Source organism: Mesocricetus auratus, unplaced genomic scaffold (genome assembly GCF_017639785.1).
Source record: "Mesocricetus auratus isolate SY011 unplaced genomic scaffold, BCM_Maur_2.0 Super-Scaffold_100007, whole genome shotgun sequence".
Lineage (NCBI taxonomy): Eukaryota > Metazoa > Chordata > Mammalia > Rodentia > Cricetidae > Mesocricetus > Mesocricetus auratus.
In genome coordinates, this window is record NW_024429191.1 from 38308701 (window position 1) to 38330432 (window position 21732).

At 46.3% G+C, this 21732-nt stretch overlaps 1 protein-coding gene across 7 annotated transcripts in view; it reads right to left on the minus strand.

Annotated features, from left to right (window-relative positions):
- Positions 1–21732, minus strand: part of Obscn (obscurin, cytoskeletal calmodulin and titin-interacting RhoGEF) — a 139489-nt gene that overhangs the window by 99247 nt on the left and 18510 nt on the right. For all 7 annotated transcript variants that reach the window (XM_040748725.1, XM_040748724.1, XM_040748723.1 and 4 more), the window contains 7 exons: positions 21295–21570; positions 18919–19194; positions 16649–16924; positions 9925–10200; positions 7555–7830; positions 3654–3929; positions 1978–2253 (listed from right to left, as the gene is read on the minus strand). In XM_040748725.1, the coding sequence (XP_040604659.1) occupies positions 1978–2253; positions 3654–3929; positions 7555–7830; positions 9925–10200; positions 16649–16924; positions 18919–19194; positions 21295–21570 (1932 nt within the window). The remainder of the gene's footprint in view (positions 1–1977; positions 2254–3653; positions 3930–7554; positions 7831–9924; positions 10201–16648; positions 16925–18918; positions 19195–21294; positions 21571–21732) is intronic.

A 21732-nucleotide genomic window follows, 5' to 3' on the forward strand; every position in this document is an offset into this window, starting at 1 on the left:
TGAAGGATAATCTGCATCCTAAGATCTTAGCTATCGCTCCATTCACTCTGCCAAAAGTTTGTATAGATGTCTTCAGTGTGCATAAGAGAATGTCTGTTGGTTTCAACTTTTAACACTGCCATTCTAGTATTAACACTGTATTGTCAACATAAAGTACATTAGCAGTATATATTCCCTTTGTATCCTCTAGAATAATCATGTGACCACAGAATAACTCACAATTCACAGAACTTGACTATTTTCCTATGACTTATTTTGAAGCAGGGTTTCATTTCATTAAAAAGTTATGAGTATACTAGTTAGATGATTCTGCAGATGGAATTCTTGCCACACATACATGAGGACCAAAGCTTGAATCCCCAGAACCCACATATACAAGCTGAATGCAGTAGTGCACATCTGCAACCCCAGTGTTCCAACAGTGAGGTAGGAAGTAGAGACAGGAGAATCCTAGGAAGCTGGGAACACAGTGATGAACTACAAAAGATTCTGCCTCAGAGGTGACTTAACCTCTTATAACCTCCACACATGCACTATGCACATGCATGCCCACATTCACACACATGAACATGTACACACACACACATGTCATATATACACATATCACACAACACAAAATATATTTGCCAGGCAGTGGTAACACACATCTCTAATTCCAGCACTCAGGAAGCAGAGGCAGGCAGATCTCTTAGTTCTAGGCCAGCCTGGTCTACAGAGTGAGTTCCAGGACAGCCAGAGCTATGCAGAAAATCCCTGCCTCACAAAGCCAATGTGTGTGTAAGAGAAAATATGTATCATATTAAAACCATAAATATAAAATAAAAGATTACAGAACTATTTGAATCCCTAGGACATTTTTCTTAAGCTTTATAGTAATTTTTCAGGAATTGGCCAAGAGTTTACTGACACTCTTGAAACTTACCTACATAAATTGATGTCCTAGTCCTTTAAAATCATTTGTCAAAAAGATTCCCAATGGGTCTTCCATTTGGCCTTTTGTACACTACATTAGCAAACTAACCTCAGAGGATAGGGAATCACACCCCAGCCTGCAACACTTAAAGTCTCTTTGAATAGAAGGGCAGTGTCAGCTCACAGACCACACAGTGCTGGGCAGGGAATGCCACATTACTGGACTGAAAACAAGATACTGTGGAAGGAGTTGGCTTTCCCAATGGAGATGTTCCTATGGCACCACATCTCTCACAGTCTGTATATATGCCATGAGCCTCACAGTCACTATCCAATCTAAATGCATTCATTCAAATCATTAAAAGACATTAAATGAAATGTTCTGACTGAGGGAAAAGAAGGTTGCTTCAAAGAGAGACCTCTACAGCTCAGAGACATGTGTCACTGGCCCTTATCCATTAGCCTTGTGTTCTTGGTTCCTCTACACAGACAATGTCACAGAACATGCATGCACATCCATCCCATTCAGGACAGGCTCAGCACAAGAGATGAGAGAGAGAGAGAGAGACAGAGACAGAGACAGAGAGAAAGAGAGAGAGAGAGAGAGAGAGAGATTAGGAGACAATGTATAATTAGTTTGCTAAATGGACATAGTATTATACTAACTCCTAGTGACTTAACTTTATATCCATACATAAATACTTAATAGAGACATTTTCTGTGCAGTAGATGATAAGCATCAGAACTGACTAGGTTCTATGGAATAAGAGACTATAAAATACCCATCTTTAAATGTAAATAGGTGTATATGGTGCCAACCTGTCCCAAGATCAGGAATCACTGTGGAAACCACAGCAAAAAGATTATAATGGCCAGAAAGAATGGACAACTACAAGGAATCACTGTTTTCAAAACACAGCTAGGCAGGTACATGTATAAACTCACAAGAAAAAAAAAGAGACAATGTATAACAGACAAAACCAAACAGAAGGAGCACAGGGTCCGCCCAGAGCATGATCCAGTCACTGAACCCCCACAAGGCCAATTTAGTGTCACAACACTCACCTGTGACATCCAGACGGAAGGAGACCTTCTGTCCCCCGGCCTCGCAGCTGTACTCCCCAGCATCCGCCTTGCCCGCCTGCTGCACCACCAGCCTCCTCTCACAGCCAGAGGCCTCCACTCGAACCTTCGAGCTGGAGCTCAGCTTCTTCCCGTCCTTGAACCAGGTCACCTCTGTCTGGGCCTGGGCCACCTCACAGCTCAGCATGGCACTGGCCCCTGCCTCTGATTTCACCTCGCTGTGTGTCTGCTGCTCCTTGGCAAACACCACCTTGGGCTCTGGGGGCAGACAGGGATACACAGGGTTAGAGACACTGTCTAGGTCAGGAAGGTCACAGGAAGAGAGCTAGATTGGGCAATGAAGGACAGAACTTTCTCGGCTTTGATGTGAAGACTATGGCCCTCGTCACTGTGTAAGGCCTCCAGCCTCTGCTGGGTTCACTACCAACAATGCTGTAGATTTCCTCTGTGCCACTCAGGGAAGATGGCTCTTTGGTCCCTGCTCTTTCTCCCTCCTTCAGATCTTGATGTCAGTGCGATGCTGCCTGCATGAAATGACCTACAGGTTCATTTCCTTTCTCTAGTCTCTAAAAGAGTCTCCATGGTCATGGAATAACTGTTTCCAGTATTATCTGATGTTTTCTCAACAAAATTATTTGAAGATTTTGTTGCTATTCCACTTATTTAGAATACTTAAGATTTACTGAATTTTTATGTCAGTTTTCACACAGTTAACTACTAATCAGTCAAATTGTCATAAGTTTTCAGATTAGCATAAAACGCTTTAACATGTACTCTTTAAAATAGCATTTTTCTGGTAGTGGTGGTGGCACATGCCTTTAATCTCAGTATTTGGGAGGCAGAGGGAGGTGGATCTCTGTGAGTTTGAGGCCAGCCTGGTCTACAGAGCAAGTTCCAGGACAGCTAAGGCTGCTGTTACACAGAGAAACTTTGTCTAGATAAACTCATGATGATGATGAAGATGATGATGAAGAAGATGATGAAGATGAAGGTGATGAAGATGATGAAGGTAACATTTCCATAAAGACTTGATAGCTTGTTTCTCAATATCTAAACACAGACATCAGTTATGTGGAAGTCTGATAGATCACTGCTGTGTGACAGTGCTCAAGGTCTGGGATTGCATCTCACCCTCTAAGTCCTCAAGGCTCTATCGGCACACAGGCAAATGGCTGTCTGTCTCAGACTTCTCCCTCTGAGGACCTGGAGCCAAGCACTAACTTTGCCAGAAATGTGGGCTAGTCAGGAGACATTCACTCCTTACCATTGCAGAGTTCAGAGCAGGAACTCTGTGTGGACCCCTCATAACACCTATCCAAACTGAAGCAAAGGATAAGTGGCATTTGCTTTAAACTGTACTCTTTGTGAGAGAGAGAGAAAGGAAAATTGAGACCATACACAAGGTCCAGCCAGAGTCCCAGATTCCATACAAGAACTAGATGGTTCTGGGAACATGTGGCTCTGGATTACCCCATTGTAACATCATTCAAGATTGCAAAATGGATCCCTCTTCCACCTTATGTATTCATCTCCAGCCTAGTTGCAGGGGAGGAGGAAGAATGGGAAATGTGAGAGATGAAAGCTAATGTAAACTGCAAACAATCTGTCAAAGTAATAAACCAGGCCCCTCTGCATTGTCTCTAGGGCCAAATAGGTACCTGTGACGTCCAGACGGAAGGAGACCTTCTGTCCCCCGGCCTCGCAGCTGTACTCCCCAGCATCCGCCTTGCCTGCCTGCTGCACCACCAGCCTCCTCTCACAGCCAGAGGCCTCCACTCGAACCTTCGAGCTGGAGCTCAGCTTCTTCCCGTCCTTGAACCAGGTCACCTCCGTCTGGGCCTGGGCCACTTTGCAGCTCAGTGTGGCACTGGCCCCCGCCTCTGCCTTCACCTCACTGTGTGTCTGCTGCTCCTTTGCAAACACCACCTTGGGCTCTGGAGACAGACAAAGATACACAGGGTCAGAGACACTGTCTAGGTCAGGAAGGCCACGTGGGGCAAAAGCCTGATGGTAGTGGTACCACTGGAGGGCAGAGCATCATCCAGACTCCACACCCACTGTGCCCAGAAGCCGGGTGCCTCTCAGCACAGAACCAGACACGGCCTGCCTCTGCTGCTGGAGTTATTCTGGAGACTGTCCTTCCAAAGGCTGCTCCAGTGGCCCTGCGGAAAAGACCTGATGCTTTCTGCCCCTGCATTTGTTATCCAGTGGTTCATCGCTCCAGGCTGGCCCCATTTATACCTGCATAGTCCATCCACAGATTGTAGGATTTCTGAGTGTATTTGAGTACTGGAGTACCAGCCTCATGTATGTCAATATTTTCCCCATCTGTGTGCTTCAATTCTCACTTTTGTGCGTATTTTCTGGTTAAATCAAATGTTTTCATGAAGCGACACATCTACGGTTCTTTGTAGGCCATGTAGTCACTTGCTGGCTTTGACATCCTTCATATGGTAGTGCCCTGGCGCACTCAGCTGTCAGTCATGCCACTTTCTGAGGTTGTCACCCAATGCACTGTTGACTGAAGCATATGCTTTGGGGGAGACTTCCAAGGCTAACACATTTTTCCAAATGCCTTCGTACCATTTGGGGAGGTAGTCTTATCTCTACCCTTCACACTAGTACCTAGTACCACGGGAAAGGAGGGGCAGGGCCTGTGACGGCCAAGAGTTGGTGCAGAGACATTTTCATCTTGCTCTGCCTTTCTGTTGTAACATTTGAGTCCACTGTCCTGATAGCATCACCTTATGACGAGAGTTGATCTCATGAAGCAAATGCTCTCAGCTGTTCGTCTTCAGGAGAACACAAAGCCTTTGCAATCCGTCTGTCAATCGTCATCACTCAAAATAGATAAGTATGTTTGGATTCTGGCTTAGGAATGAAAATAAGTCTTCTGTGGTTCCTAGTAATTTCTTCAGATAGTCATCACAGTCCTTCAAAAACATTTGACCATTTCCTCACTGTGCTTCAAATGTCTTGTTTGTTGGGCATCAGATTAGAAAACGGACGCTCTGGAATTCTGTCCTGTAGGATCTCATTTTCCAGGCCTTCACTGCAGTGTGTGGATGGAGTTGTGTCTCCTGCATGCTGGGTTCCTGTGCAAGGCCATCCTTCCCAAGGCTCTCACTACACTGTTTACTGTAGGGACTTTGCTTAACTGGTTGGTGACTGTCAATTCTATTCCTGCTGTCCTACCCTGTCTTATTTTGTTGCCATTTCAAAGGTAAACCTCTCTCCTGAAGTGGGATGTTAGCTGCTATTTCCTGTAGTTCTGTTTTTCACAGCTAAGGAGAACCTGTTGATTTCTGTGAAGAATTCATGATGAATTTGATTGAAGACTTTTCAGGATATGAGATGGTATTGATTTTTTTTATTGTGTGTGCATAGGCATGTGTGTGCCATGCCATGAGTGTGATCAGAGAGCAACTTCCAGGAGCTGGTTCTCTGTTCCAACTATGTGGGTTCCAGAAATCAGATCCTCTGACTTGGCAGCAAGCTCCTTTATTCACTCGTCCATCTCACCAGCCCCAAAGACAGTAAATGTGGGAAACACTTTTCTTCTGCACGCACTGGGATCTCTGTGCTTTTCCCTCCCAGTGGCCTGACCTTGTGTGCCTTGTGTTGAGCCAAATCCTCCTTCCAGGCTTCCTTTTCCTCATAGTCTTCAAATGCTGCAGAGCAGTTTTCTGCTAGGAATTCAGTATCCTGGCCTTGCTGTGTATGTGGCCTTTTAGTTTTGTGTATTTTCCCTGTAAGGTTTGGTTTCCATGTTACATCATTTCCATAAACTGGCCCATCCTTCATTCTCCTGTTTCCCATGAGAGCTTCTGTAAGTAAGGAACAGTTTGTTTCTAGAACTTCTGAGGTGATGTTCCTGCTGGGCTGCATGCCCCATCCCCTAAAAACATTTATTAGACTACTGCTTCCATTTAATTAAAGCTTACAGAGTTGTTTGAATTTTCAGTTTCTCCTTTTGTTAGTTTTGACACAACTTTCTAGGAATTAGTCAAATTGTCACACCTTGCCAAAATTTTAAACATAAAATTGGCTGTCATATTCTCTTCCAATAATGTTTCACAAACAAACAGCAGGCTTTGTTGACGGTTGTCCATGTTCATAACTGATTGCATAGTTGGCCTTCTGTATCATGAATCCAACAACAATGAACAGACAATACAAAGGTGGGCAGAAATACATCTATGAGAAACTTAGACTTTCTTCTTGTCATTAGTCCCCAGATAATACAGACGGGCAGCGGGCAGGACTGACACGGCACTGAGTATAATCAACCAGGACATGAGTTGAGACGTGCAGAGGGAAAGGGTTCCAATGGCTCCACAGTTAAGAGCACTGGCTGCTCTTGCAGAAGACTCAGGTTTGGTTCCAGGGCCACATGGTAACTCACAACTACCAGCTCTAGGGGATCTTGTGCCCTCTTCTGGTTTCTGCAGGTGCCTGCACTCAAATGCACATACCCACATAGACACATAATTTTAAAAATTTTAAAAACATCTTAAAAGAAAAAAACATACAGAGCATGTTTGTTGGTTATATGTAAACATTTTATATAAAGAGCTGGCACATCTGAGAATTTTGCATCTGCAGTGAGGTTCTGGAACTAACTCTTACCAAGGACACAACTTAAACCTATAGACCAAGAGCAGAAGTACAGCCTATAATGACTTAGCATTAAGTGTCTTAACAAAAGGACAATACATGTATTTTTCAGCCATCTCTATGCAACCAGCCAGAGACCCACTAGCACCCAGTCACCAGGGGCATACTGAGTTTTTTCATAGCACTCAACTCACAGCAACATAGCAGTATACCACTTCTCCACAGAAGCTTTGTACATCAGCTTCCAAGGACTGATGGTGACAATGTTCTGGTGAAACATTCTCTGATTGAAAAGACCATCCTGCTCTGACAAGTATCTATCAAAGTACCACATCAGTCTCTGCTCTGTGCACATCACAAGAGCTGTGCAACCATCCACCAGCAGGCATGTTCCTACAGACAGATGTGTAGGAGGCCAGCTTCCAAATCCCTAGAAAAGGAGTGAAGGGGATCACAAGAAGCCTAAAGCTGAGAATACCAAGAAAGTCCTGAGACAGTTACAGTTGCGACCAACTATTTGGCCTGTGCCTTGTCCTTACCTTGAGTTGGTGGCAGCTCTGGTCATGGAGAACCTCGTGTGGCTCTAGGATAAAAGCTGGAAGTTTCCAGTGCCCCCAATCCAAGGAGGATCACTCTCCCAAGTGAAGGACACATGGTCACCTTACAACCAAGATCTACCTGATTCCAACAATACCAAACAAAAGATGGTGGGGAGGCTCTTGGAACATACAGCTAAGTTCCACCATGTGCACACCACTCAAGGTGTGTAAGAAGGGCCTACACCTGACTGTTTTGCCTTGCTGAGCGCATAAATGCAAGAGGGAAGGTGGGAAGGCAGAAGATGGTAATAGACAAAGTGTAACAGGAAGAACCCAGTGATCAGGCATGCATCTGATACAGTCAACACCTCTACACAAAATAAACTGGTATCTCAACACCCACCTGTGATGTCCAGACGGAAGGAGACCTTCTGTCCCCCGGCCTCGCAGCTGTACTCCCCAGCATCCGCCTTGCCCGCCTGCTGCACCACCAGCCTCCTCTCACAGCCAGACGCCTCCACTCGAACCTTCGAGCTGGAGCTCAGCTTCTTCCCGTCCTTGAACCAGGTCACCTCAGTCTGGGCCTGGGCCACTTTGCAGCTCAGTGTGGCACTGGCTCCTGCCTCTGATTTCACCTCACTGTGTGTCTGCTGCTCCTTGGCAAACACCACCTTGGGCTCTGGGGACAAATGGGGACATAAAGTCAGAGGCACTCTCTAGATCAGCAAAGTCACAATGGGAAAGACCCTAGTTGGGTCAGCTGAAGAGCAGAATGTCATCCAGGCCCTGCACTCTCTGTGCTCAGGAGAAACCCCAGGACCTCTAGCCACAGAGAAAGTCATGCTCCCTTATCCATCCAGAACACAGCCCAAGACCTGCAGTAGGTGCCTCAGATGTAGATAACATCAAATACTGGGTATATTTCTCCTGGAGGACCCTGAGAAAGTTTAGTTAACAAATTAGGCATAGTAAGAAACTCATAAGCCAGGTGTGGTGGTTCACGGCTACAATCTCAGCATTCAGGAGGCAGAGAAAGGCAGACCTCTGTGAGTTTGAAGCTAGCCTGGTCTACATAGCAAGGTCCAGGATTGCCAGGGCTATGTAAAAGTCTGTATCGATCCCTTGCCCCCCAAAAATCATAATTATTAGTGTTAAAATTAAAGAAACATAGTGTAACAAAAGCCCATGCTCTAGATCATTATTAAGTAAAATAAGGACCAAAGAAAAGAAGTGATATGACACCTTCACAGCCCATCTGATGAAGTGATCATTTCTGGAATTTTCTATATATTTTAGAACCATGGATGGCAGTGGGTAACTAAACCATGGAGTACCACTCAGGATAAAGAGTGACTTTCACAATTTGACATACACCCCATCACTGATTTCTGGTGTCACTAGGCAGACTTTTCTGCCAGTTATTTGCCCAGTTTTCATGTCTCTCTCCAACGCAGTCACTGCAGGATGGCTGTACATATGCTCACACTAGAGAACTGACAATAACATGTACTCCAGACACTTTTCTTGTTGTGTTGCTTGTCTTCTCACCGTTTATGATAGGCTCTGCTGAGTCGCTGGGTTTCTAATTTTTTGTTAGTGTTATGGTTGTATGTGATACGGGCAGGAAGGCAGCACACACCACAGATGGAGGTCAGAGGATAAGGTTATTGGGTACGTTCTCTCCTTCCACATTTACGTGCATTCCAGGGATTGAACTCAGGTCTTGAGGCCTGAGCTCATCTGATCCTGCTAAACCATCTCACCAGACCTAACTCATAGTTTTCAATTTCAAAGTATTCATGTGTGTTTGTTCTCCTGTTACTGGTCACCAACCACATATATTCAATCCATAAATTCTGGTGTTCTACTGTACAGTAGAGAACTATAGTATTTCGTGATAACTATATGAAAGGATTTCGCATGTTTCCAACATAAGCAACATGGAAGGAACTGGAAAGGCTGACTGCCCAGTTTGATCAATGCACATCATAGACATGTTATCAGATTCCACAGGGCACCTCATTATCACTCTGTATCATCATATGTTGGTTTAAAATAGTGAATTCAGCCCTTAAGTGGAGTCACAGAAACACCTGCATGTCACCACGAGTGTTCTGTGTTTCTCTTTCTACTCTAAGGAAGTCTGGAACACAACTAGAGCTGGCTTTGTATGTGATGATTACTGGTCCAATGTTTCTTCAGTATGGTAAATGTCAATAGTTCATGAAACAATCATACTGTCTGCAGCCCTTCCATGAGTCCAAGAAGGGAAAGGGGAGATGTAGGTGGGGTTGGAGATGGGGAATCCATTGCTGTGAGAGTCCAACCTGAGCTCTGTCCTCTGCTTTTTTGGTGTGCTTGCCTGTCCCTGCACTGAGACACCCACGTCTTTATTGCATGAGTATAGCATAGTCTAACACATGGTGCAGCAAAGGCTCCCTGCTTTTCTTTGGGTGTGCTGTTTGGATGGGAAATGTTCCCCAAAGGCCCACATTTGAGAAGCTTGGTCTCCAGACCCTGCCATTGGGAGGTGGTATTTAGGGTTCTAGTGGGAGATCTTAGGTCACTAGGGTTGTACTCTCCAAAAGCACTATGGAATGCAAGCCCCTTCCTCTCTCATGCACACATTCCATTGTGAAGGAGTAGATCAACCAAGAAGGATGGGACACAAGCACAGATAGTTTCTCTAATTGGAAGCACACTGGGATCATCCAGGTCACCAAACAATCTCCCATCATCTGCAAATAACCCACCTAGATACATGAACACTGACCTGTGACGTCCAGACGGAAGGAGACCTTCTGTCCCCCGGCCTCGCAGCTGTACTCCCCAGCATCCGCCTTGCCCGCCTGCTGCACCACCAGCCTCCTCTCACAGCCAGACGCCTCCACTCGAACCTTCGAGCTGGAGCTCAGCTTCTTCCCGTCCTTGAACCAGGTCACCTCTGTCTGGGCCTGGGCCACTTTGCAGCTCAGTGTGGCACTGGCCCCTGCCTCTGATTTCACCTCGCTGTGTGTCTGCTGCTCCTTTGCAAACACCACCTTGGGCTCTGGAGACAATGAGAACACTGTGATAAATACAATATGTTACCTATTTCTCAGACATTGATTCTCCAAGGTTCCATAAATTGTGTCCTTGGGATCTTGGACATCAGGTGTCCAGTGCGATGTTAGACATGTCTTCACAGACACAGTGTATTATCCCAGTGGCTCAGAAGTGCATTTGGAAGTTATCCTGACTCAAGAGCAATTTCAAGGCCAGAGTAAAGAGACTGGGCTATTCCATCTCTCTACCTATGTGTTTGCTGTCTCTGCCACACTTGTGGCAGATCCTATTGCTTAGTAACACATGCCAGAGCTAGCACTGTGCCCTCTGCAGACTATAGCCTCCATTCTCTGCTGATTTAATGCACACATAAAGTATGCACGAGCATCTTTCAGCTCAGTGAATGTCAAATGTACCTTTCCCCATAGAACCCAAACAGAGCATCTCAGCTCCTCATCCACACAGATTGCCAACACACATAAACAGGCAGGCAGGCAGGCAGGCAGGCACACGCGCACACACACACACACACACACACAGGAATACACACACATACATACATACACACACATGCACATACATACACAGGTTCACACACACAGGTATACACACACATGCATACAAACACACATGCACATACACCACACTTAAGCACACACATACACAGGTTCACACACAATACATACACACACAGACACACATACATCCATGCTCACATAAATACACACATACATACATATATATATATATTTATATATATACATAGTATATACACACAGGCTCACACATGACACAGACATACACACACACAGACATATGCACACAAACATACACACGCACAAACATATACACACAGGTATGGGAACACACACACACAGGCTCACACACAACACACACGCACACATAGCAACTACTCTGATTTCTGTCACTATGAGTTACTTTTGCCTGGGCTCTGACTTCATACCCGTTAGGCCAGTGACATGCTCTATAAGTGATGCTCCACTCAGTGACAGACCCCAAGATTATAATGATGGTCTCTTAAGATAGTATTGCCCAGAAACATTACAGCTGTCTCCATTTGTGTGACTGTATTCTGAGGAACCCATACAATGGGAAAATCACCCAACAACAAATTTTTCATCACATTTATTATTTATTCTGGTGGTTTTGTGTGCTTTCATTTGGCTTGTCTGAAAGACCCATCCATGCTACACATCATTTGTCCACTTAAGGCAGACATTGTGGTACACAGCTTTCACTTGGGAGGCAGAGGCAGGTGGACCTCTATGGGCTCCAGGTCAGCCTGAACTACACAGTGAGTTCCGGACCAGTCAGGGCCACATAGTGAGACCCTGCCTTTAAAAACAAGAAGCTTGTTCCTTCAATCTGCTACATAGGGTTGTGCTGCATAAACACCACAACTGAATGCCTTTTCTGTCCCTTCTCAGGTCCTTTGGGTTGTTCTCGATCAATACAATGAGATACAATCAATAAAGCTGCTGTAAACATACTTGGGTGGCTGGGGAATCAGCTCAGTGGTTAGGAACTCTGACAGAGGACTAGAGTTCAGTTCCTAGAGCCCACTGTGGCGTTTGGTTGAGAATGGCCCCCATCGGATTGAATACTGGGTCCCTGTTTGGTGGAAGGACTTTTGGGAAGATTAGGACTTTGGGTCTTGTTGTGCCGGCAGGCACTGAGGTCACAAAAGACTCCCACCATCCACAGTGCATCCCTCTCACTTTGCCTCCTGCTTGAAGATCAAGGTGTAAGCTCTCAGCTGCTCCAGCCAACATGCCTGCTGCTTGCTGCCACACTGTCCCCCCAAGCGGCACCAATTAAACGCTTTCTTTTATAGGTTTGTCTTGGTCATGGTGCGTTGTCAAGATGTAGAAACCTAACTAACACCCCCACGTTGGGTGGCTAACAACTGCCTGTAACTCCAGCTGCATGGGATCCAACACCCTCTCCTGGCCTCCTAGCCCATCAGCACTCATATTCAGACACCCATATATAGTCATATGCATACACATAAATAAAGATGTAAATGTTTTAAGAACATCCTTGGATATATCTTGGTGCTGGAAACCAGCACAAAGGGCTCTCCAGCCTTAAGGGATATTGCACTATTAACAAGTTCTCCATTTCCGCCCCACACCTGACGTCATCCATGTTTTTAAACTGTGTATGTTGCATCATCTCTAATGAAAACCTATGTCCTGTAGCACCGGCCTCCATGTCTCGGCTCACTTCTGCATCTGTAAGATGCTGCCATTTAAAATTAAAATGACTTCTCCTTAAACTGGACAGGTAATTTAATGACAGTAAAATTTAAATGGACATTTTGTTAAGACAATATTTTTTTGTAATTTTTCCCATTAGCACAAAATCTTCAAAGGCACATTTTAGGTGGGAAAATGCAATCCCAGGCTGTGGGAGAACTCTCTGATTTATTCAATCCCCTCCACAGCCAAGGTGAGCCGAGGGCCTCCTGAGGGGCAACTGGAGCTGGGAGGTCTGCAGCGAACAGCAGAGGCTCACACTTGACCTTCTCATGGCGGGCCCAAACTTGCCATGAAGATGAGGGTGCAATGGTCCATGAAATGAGGTTGTTGTCAGTGCTGGCACGGGAGAGAAACTATGTGACCGAGACTAGGCGGCGAGGGAAGACCTCGCTCTGCAGTGGTGTTTAAGAGACACACAGCCAGACAGTAGAACACTGAGGTCCCAGAGATCTACACCCTTGGTAGGAACTGTGAGCAAGAGAATGGGGCCTGAGCCGTGGCGCACAGAATGCTGGGGAAAGGTGTCTGTCACACCTGGCTATTCCCACCCCTGCCTTGCCATGTGAGATGGAGTGTGTCGGTGAAACCCAGACTAGGCACAGGCTTTCTACCGGAAATAGGTGGGAGGGTTCAAAAGTAAACAAACAAACAAAAAGAAAAAACGTCAGTGAGGTGGGTAACATCTCCTACAGACAGAAATCACGTTTATTAGGCCAAAACCCCAGTGAACCAAGATAGTGTAGGACTAGCACCCACACTCCAGCACTTTCCCTTCCGTGGCTGATGAGTTGTGAAGCTGCCTAAGAGGTTACAAAGCTACTGGAGTCAGTCTGCATTTCTAGAACAAAATGCCTGAGACTGGTACTTCACTGAAATAAATAACTAAAACCTGCATGTTCAGTTCATAAAAGGTTCAAGGAAACAGCCCTGGAACCAGCCTGGCTCTAATGAGGCCCCATGGAGGATAGCAACCCAGTGGCAGGAGAGTAAGGAAATGGCCTTGAGAGGTGTCAGACACTCAGGAGAAACCCATTCTCACAGGAACCTCTCCAGTCCCACAAGACCTGGCCCACTGCACTCAGCTATTCATGAAGCCAGAGGCTCCATGGCCCCTACCTCCCACTGGGGCCCACCCTGTAGATGTCTCACCATCTCAACACATGGGGAACCAAAGCCAGCCCACAAGCCTATAAGAGCCATCCAAACCCGAACAGAGACCAACAGAGGCACTCTGAGTTGAAGGGCGGCTGCAGGGCTCCTTGGAGGACTTTGCCCAGGACTCAGATAAATGAGGCCCAGACAATTCTGACCAAGCTGCAGCAGGCCTGGAATGGCTCCAATACTGAGTGTTCCCCCACCTGCCCAGCTGTTGTGAAACATTTAACCATTTAAAGATATGTTACATTTGTTTATGTTGCCTTTGTTAACAATGTAAAAATGTGTTACGTGGGCCTGGCTGGGGTGGCTCATGCCTTTAATGCCAGCATTTGGGAGGCAGAGACAGGTGGATCTCTGTGAGTTTCAGGACAGCCTGGTCTACAGAGTGAGTACCAGGACAGCTAGAGCTACACAGAGAAACCTTGTCTCGAAAAAGAACTGGGCAGGAGAAAGGATAGGTGTGGCTGGAAGGCAGAGAGAATAAATAGGAGGAGGAATCTGGAGAAGAGAGAAGAGGAGGGAACAAGGGAGAAAGAAAGGGGGACTTTTGGGGTCAGCCAGACAGGCAGCCACCGGGCAGACAGACATGGAAGAAGCAGGAAAAGTAAGACATACAGAAGAAAAATGTAAAAATCCATGAGGCAAAAACTAGATAAAGAAAAACAGGCTAATTTGAGTTAAAAGAGCTAGCCAGAATATTGAGCATTCATAACTAGTAAGAAGCCTCTGGGTCGAGAAGCAGAATGAGACAAGATCTCCTGAGCAGATTGGGAACATCAGGGGAGGGGAGAGGAAACCAAGAAAAAGAGAGGGGGAGAAGAAGGGGGGAGAAGAGACATGGAGAGCAGGAAGGTTGAGTCGAGGTAAGAATAGAGGAGAGCAGGATGAGAGATGACATAATAGATAGAGTCATTATAGGCTTGAGGAGAGAGCTGACACTAGTGAGATCTCCAGAGATCCACAAGGATAACACCAACTGGCAAACTAAGCAATAGTGGAGAGACTACATTAATAGCCCCTCCTTGATGATAGGGTTGATGACTACCCTATATGCCATCCTAGAACCTTCATCCAGGGACTGATGGAAGCAGAGACAGATTCCCATAGCTAAACACTGAACTGAGCTCCTGGAACCTTGTGACAGAGGTGGAGGAGTGATGAGCAAAGGGGTCAAGACCATGATGATAAAACCCACAAAGACAGCTGACCGGATAAGGGGGAGCTCTTGAACCCCAGAATGATGGCTGAGAGGCCAACAGGGGACTGATCCAGACTCCATGAATGTAGTGCCAGGAAGGAGACCACAGAAATCACTAGGGCCTTGGGTAGTAGATCAGTGTTTACCATGAATGATCTTTGGGAGCCCATTCCAAACAGAGGGATGCTCTCTCAGCCTGGACACATGGGGAAGGGCCTAGGTCCTGCCCAGGATGAAATGACAGAATCTGGAGATCCCCCCCAAGGAGGGCCTCACCCTCCCTGGGGAATGATGTGGGGATTGGGTGGAGGGCTGGGGGGCTGGTGGAGGGACAAGGGAGGAGGGGTGGGAGAGAGAGCTGGGGCTGAAATGTGAAACATTCATGTTTCTAATTTAAATAAAAACATATATTGAGAAAAAAAGAAGCCTCTGGGTCATGATTTAGAAGCTGGTTGGTGGCCCACAAGAGAAAGCCTGGTACACCCAGCAAATAAAAGGGAGGCATCCTCATAATCAACAGTCTGAACACAAAATGTGTGGAAGCTGATTAAAAAAATTCTCTGCCACACCAGGACATGAGAAAAGCCCCCAACTGCAAAAATGATGGGGTCCAGCGGGACATGGCTAGGTCATGATTAGGCCATGGAGTCCACCTTCGGGAACAGCAACACCATCCATGAGAGCTGCCAGACTTGTTAAGGGTTTTCTTCTAATGTGTAAAAGTAGACAAAATTATTTATTGGGATGTCACACGTGATTCCTTCACTGTCCATTGTGTCACTCAAGTTCAGGACTTCTGAAAGCATCCCATTCTCACAGAAAGATCGTTAATCACATTGTGCCATCAGCCTATGATCCTTTTCCTCTTTTCTCTCGCTTTGAACTGAAGACACACACTCAGAACGACTTCAAGGCTCTCCACCAGAGTATCTCTGGCAATTCCTTCAGACAATTTACTTAGGAACCATTTCAAAGCAGATCTGCCTCTGACTTGCTGACACCCACTTCTCTTATGAATGAGTTCATGACACATTCTTTCCTCACACATTCAGAATGCTAATCGACATGTGGGATACGCCAGTACTGCACTGCAACAAGCACCATCCACAGGCATCTTCAACTCTAACCTCAGGTTCAAGACCATCCCCGTGAGCTGCCTTGTGGATCAAGACTCATACTGAACAATCAGCTCGAGTTGCAAAAGAGGATTTATTTGTGTACCTGATTTCCATGCCAGCCTGCTTTCTTACACACTGCAGGACCTGCCCAGGAGAGGCACTGCACACATGAGCTGGGCCCTCCCACAGCTACCACGAACTGAGAAAACAGCGCCATGCGCCACAGACCTCCCTACAGGCCAATATTATGAAGACATTTTCTCAACTGAGAGTCCTTCTTCCCAAATGACTCTAGCTTATGTCAAATTGACATAAAACCAATCAGCACAATGGCCAAAAAAATCAGTATTTTCAAACAAAAGGAAATTTCAAGAATTCACACACCAGACACACACTACAGCAGACACCAGAGGGCAGAGATCTTCAGAAGGAAACTAACTCTGACCTAAACCCTGGCTCTGTAACTGACTGGCTAAGCAAGTCAAGCTCCTCTGTGCCCATCCTAAAATGGATCCTTCCTCGTTCAAAATCTCTTAAAAATAAGATGCACTTCACAAAATCAAGGCACCTGAATGGGATCAGCTGGCAATGACTACAGACGAAGCTGAGAACATAGGTCACAAGGAAGTTTCTAACCCTAATACCTAGTGTGCACATGATAGAACATTTAAAAGGAAAAAAGAAAAGAAAATCCACCTGTGACGTCCAGACGGAAGGAGACCTTCTGTCCCCCAGCCTCGCAGCTGTACTCCCCAGCATCCGCCTTGCCCGCCTGCTGCACCACCAGCCTCCTCTCACAGCCAGATGCCTCCACTCGAACCTTCGAGCTGGAGCTCAGCTTCTTCCCGTCCTTGAACCAGGTCACCTCAGTCTGGGCCTGGGCCACTTTGCAGCTCAGTGTGGCACTGGCCCCTGCCTCTGCCTTCACCTCGCTGCGAGCCTGCTGCTCCTTGGCAAACACCACCTTGGGCTCTGAGAACAGAAAGTAAGACAAAATCAGAAACCATTTAAGTCATAAAAGTCACATGGAAAAGGGGCCAGGATAAGGCTGTTGGGTAGGGGTGTAAAACCCTCTCAGCATAAAAACCACAATTCATCCACACATCCCACCACTGGGGGCAGTTAAGGAAGGACAGAATCACTGGTGAAAGACTATGGAATATGCAAATCTTCACAATAGTAACTCACTGATGGAAAGTGAGCCACCACCCCTTTACCCTCAGTCCTTTACATATACGACCATAAATCAGATTCAAGGGGGACTGTCACACAGAAGGTTTCAGCTTGGACAAGGGTGAAGCATAGCAGTAAAGCACTTGTACCAGTAGGATGTGCAGACTCACACACACACAGTCACACACTCACATGCACACTCACACACACATGCACACACGTATGCGCACACACTCATTCACACATTCACACATACACTCACACACATGTGCACACACACATTCACACAGCACAGCATTTGTCTACCACTCTACAGATCCTCCTATGTTCCACAAAGAATCCAGGAACATGGGTGTAGATTATGCCGTAGAATAGGGCAGCATGTTTATATGGGCTATAAGGGGAAAAGGCCCATGGTGAACACTAAAGTCGCTCCTGACCATCCAGAGACTGGAAGTTAACTAAGAACAGCCACAGTGCCAGGTGGTGGTGGTGCACAACTTTAATCCCAGCACTCAGGAGGCAGAGGCAGGTGGATCTTTGTGAGTTCAAGGCCAGCCTGGTCTAAAAAGCAAGTTCCAGGACAGCCAGGGCTACACAGAGAAATCCTGTCTCAAAAAACCAAAAACAAGAAAAACTTCAGTTACTTCTTGGTAGCTGTGAGAACAGAGAATTCTTACAGTGATTAACTGCACTTGAGACGCCTGCAAGGATGGAGGACAGCATTGACGACTACATACGTATAGGTGGCAGGCCTTCGGGGACAGCATTGATGACTATATATTTATAGGTGGCAGGCCTTCGGGGACAGCATTGACGACTACATACGTATAGGTGGCAGGCCTTCAGAGGTGGCAGAGGAGGGACTTCAGTCTCCTAACTGGACAGGCACTGCAGCAGATCTCTCTGATTGGACCAGATCAGGGACAGGATATGGGGCTCTCTAATTGGTTGACTAAAATGTAATTGCTCTGTCTTTGCCCAGTTTCGGCCATAAGTCCTATAAAAACTTCCAGACCAAGAAATTCAATGCCTTTTCCACTCTTGGAACCCATCTCATTCTTGGGGGCAGGGGGAAGGAGGCTTTCACTTTTCTGGAATTCTCTTAGCAATGCCTGTTTCCACTTCGCTTGCCCCCATGAGGATCCGAATCCCTTACTTTCACCGCATGATTCAACAAACCAAGAGCCGTTGTCTCAGGTTGACTTTTGGTGGCCATTAAGTTTCTGGTGCCTTATGTCTCTGGGTCATGCACAACTGGACTGAAAAAGACCTTGTTCTCAATCCTGCATTCTTATCCAGGGAAAGGGCTGGAAATATTCCAAAGCACCTAACTGAACCCTAGCAGCCCCAGGATCAGTGCTGATATGGTTTCAAATATGATCATATGACTGAAATTCCTCCTTACCCTGGCTGAACATGAATTAAAAATTCTCTTTAAAAGACAACTCATGTGGGACTGGATGAGACCTCAAACAGAGACATTTGTCACCTCAGACAGACATACAAGTAGAACCAGAGTCCATGGCACCAGGGAACGCTGACAGAACCTGAGCAGGCTCTGAGACCATGAAACAGAACATTACAGCATTAAAACATCTCGTGATGCACACAAGAGGTCCTGGCCAAGCCGAACACATATGCGCCAAATGCACCTGGACCAGACACAGCAATGAGATTGGCAGAGGATGTGAGATCAGCAAAGATGATACTCAATGGGAAACACACAGGGCCTGCCTGGCCATAACCAGGATCATAACATTTGCAAACTGATTTAGTATCTCAGCACCCACCTGTGATGTCCAGACGGAAGGAGACCTTCTGTCCCCCGGCCTCGCAGCTGTACTCCCCAGCATCCGCCTTGCCCGCCTGCTGCACCACCAGCCTCCTCTCACAGCCAGACGCCTCCACTCGAACCTTCGAGCTGGAGCTCAGCTTCTTCCCGTCCTTGAACCAGGTCACCTCAGTCTGGGCCTGGGCCACTTTGCAGCTCAGTGTGGCACTGGCTCCTGCCTCTGATTTCACCTCGTTGAGTGCCTGCTGCTCCTTGGCAAACACCACCTTGGGCTCTGGGGACAAATGCGGACATAAAGTCAGAGACACTCTCTAGATCAGCAAGGTCACAATGGGAAAGACCCTAGATGGGTCAGCTGAAAAGCAGAATGTCATCCAAGCCTGCACTTTCTGTGCTCAGGAGAAACCCCAGGACCTCTAACCACAGAGAAAGTCATGCTCCATTATCCATCTAGAATACAGCCCAAGACCTGCAGTAGGTGCCTCAGATGCAGATAACATCAAATACTGGGTATATTTCTCCTGGAGGACCCTGAGAAAGTTTAGTTAACAAATTAGGCATAGTAAGAAACTCATAAGCCAGGTGTGGTGGTTCACGGCTACAATCTCAGCATTCAGGAGGCAGAGAAAGGCAGACCTCTGTGAGTTTGAAGCTAGCCTGGTCTACATAGCAAGGTCCAGGACTGCTGGGGCTATGTAGAAAGTCTGTCTCGATCCCTTGCCCCCCCCAAAAATCATAATTATTAGTGTTAAAATTAAAGAAACATAGTATAACAAAAGCCCATGCTCTAGACCATTATTAAGTAAAATAAGGACCAAAAAAAAAAAAAAGAAGTGATATGATACCTTCACAACCCATCTGATGAAGTGATCATTTCTGGAATTTTCTATATATTTTAGAACCATGGATGGCAGTGGGTAACTAAACCATGGAGTACCACTCAGGATAAAGAGTGACTTTCACAATTTGACACACACCCCATCACTGATTTCTGGTGTCACTAGGCAGACTTTTCTGCCAAGTATCTGCCCAGTTTTCATGTCTCTCTCCAACGCAGTCACTGCAGGATGGCTGTACATATGCTCACACTAGAGAACTGACAATAACATGTACTCCAGACACTTTTCTTGTTGTGTTGCTTGTCTTCTCACCGTTTATGATAGGCTCTGCTGAGTCGCTGGGCTTCTAATTTTTTGTTAGTGTTATGGTTGTATGTGATACGGGCAGGAAGGCAGCACACACCACAGATGGAGGTCAGAGGATAAGGTTATTGGGTACGTTCTCTCCTTCCACATTTACGTGCATTCCAGGGATTGAACTCAGGTCGTGAGGCTTGAGCTCATCTGATCCTGCTAAACCATCTCACCAGACCTAACTCATAGTTTTCAATTTCAAAGTATTCATGTGTGTTTGTTCTCCTTTTACTGGTCACCAACCACATATATTCAATCCATAAATTCTGGTGTTCTACTGTACAGTAGAGAACTAAAGTACTTTGTGATAACTATATAAAAAGATTTTGCATGTTTCCAACATAAGCAACATGGAAGGAACTGGAAAGGCTGACTGCCCAGTTTGATCAATGCACATCATAGACATGTTATCAGATTCCACAGGGCACCTCATTATCACTCTGTATCATCATATGTTGGTTTCAAATAGTGAATTCAATCCTTAAGTGGAGTCACAGAAATACCTGCATGTCACCATGAGTGTTCTGTGATTCTCTTTCTACTCTAAGGAAGTCTGGAACACTAGAGATGGCTTTGTATGTGGTGATTACTGGTCCAATGTTTCTTCAGTATGGTAAATGTCAATAGTTCATGAAACAATCATACTGTCTGCAGCCCTTCCATGAGTCCAAGAAGGGAAAGGGGAGATGTAGGTGGGGTTGGAGATGGGGAATCCATTGCTGTGAGAGTCCAAACCTGAGCTCTGTCCTCTGCTTTTTTGGTGTGCTTGCCTGTCCCTGCACTGAGACACCCACGTCTTTATTGCATGAGTATAGCATAGTCTAACACATGGTGCAGCAAAGGCTCCCTGCTTTTCTTTGGGTGTGCTGTTTGGATGGGAAATGTTCCCCAAAGGCCCAAATTTGAGAAGCTTGGTCTCCAGACCCTGCCATTGGGAGGTGGTATTTAGGGATCTAGTGGGAGATCTTAGGTCACTAGGGTTGTACTCTCCAAAAGCACTATGGAATGCAAGCCCCTTCCTCTCTCATGCACAGATTCCAGTGTGAAAGAGTAGATCAACCAAGAAGGATGGGACACAAGCACAGATAGTTTCTCTAATGGGAAGCACACTGGGATCATCCAGGTCACCAAACAATCTCCCATCATCTGCAAATAATCCACCTAGATACATGAACACTGACCTGTGACATCCAGACGGAAGGAGACCTTCTGTCCCCCGGCCTCGCAGCTGTACTCCCCAGCATCTGCCTTGCCCGCCTGCTGCACCACCAGCCTCCTCTCACAGCCAGAGGCCTCCACTCGAACCTTTGAGCTGGAGCTCAGCTTCTTCCCGTCCTTGAACCAGGTCACCTCCGTCTGGGCCTGGGCCACTTTGCAGCTCAGTGTGGCACTGGCCCCTGCCTCTGATTTCACCTCACTGTGTGTCTGCTGCTCCTTGGCAAACACCAGCTTGGGCTCTGAAGATAGACAGGGACAAACAGTTGCTATAACTAAATTAGTGTCTACCGTCTACCTTGGTTCGGAAACTCTGGTGACTCAAGGACCCCATTCTGTTAACTTTTGATTAAGACTTCACTCTGAGAAATATATCCATTGAATTCTTTCAGTAAGTTTTTGTG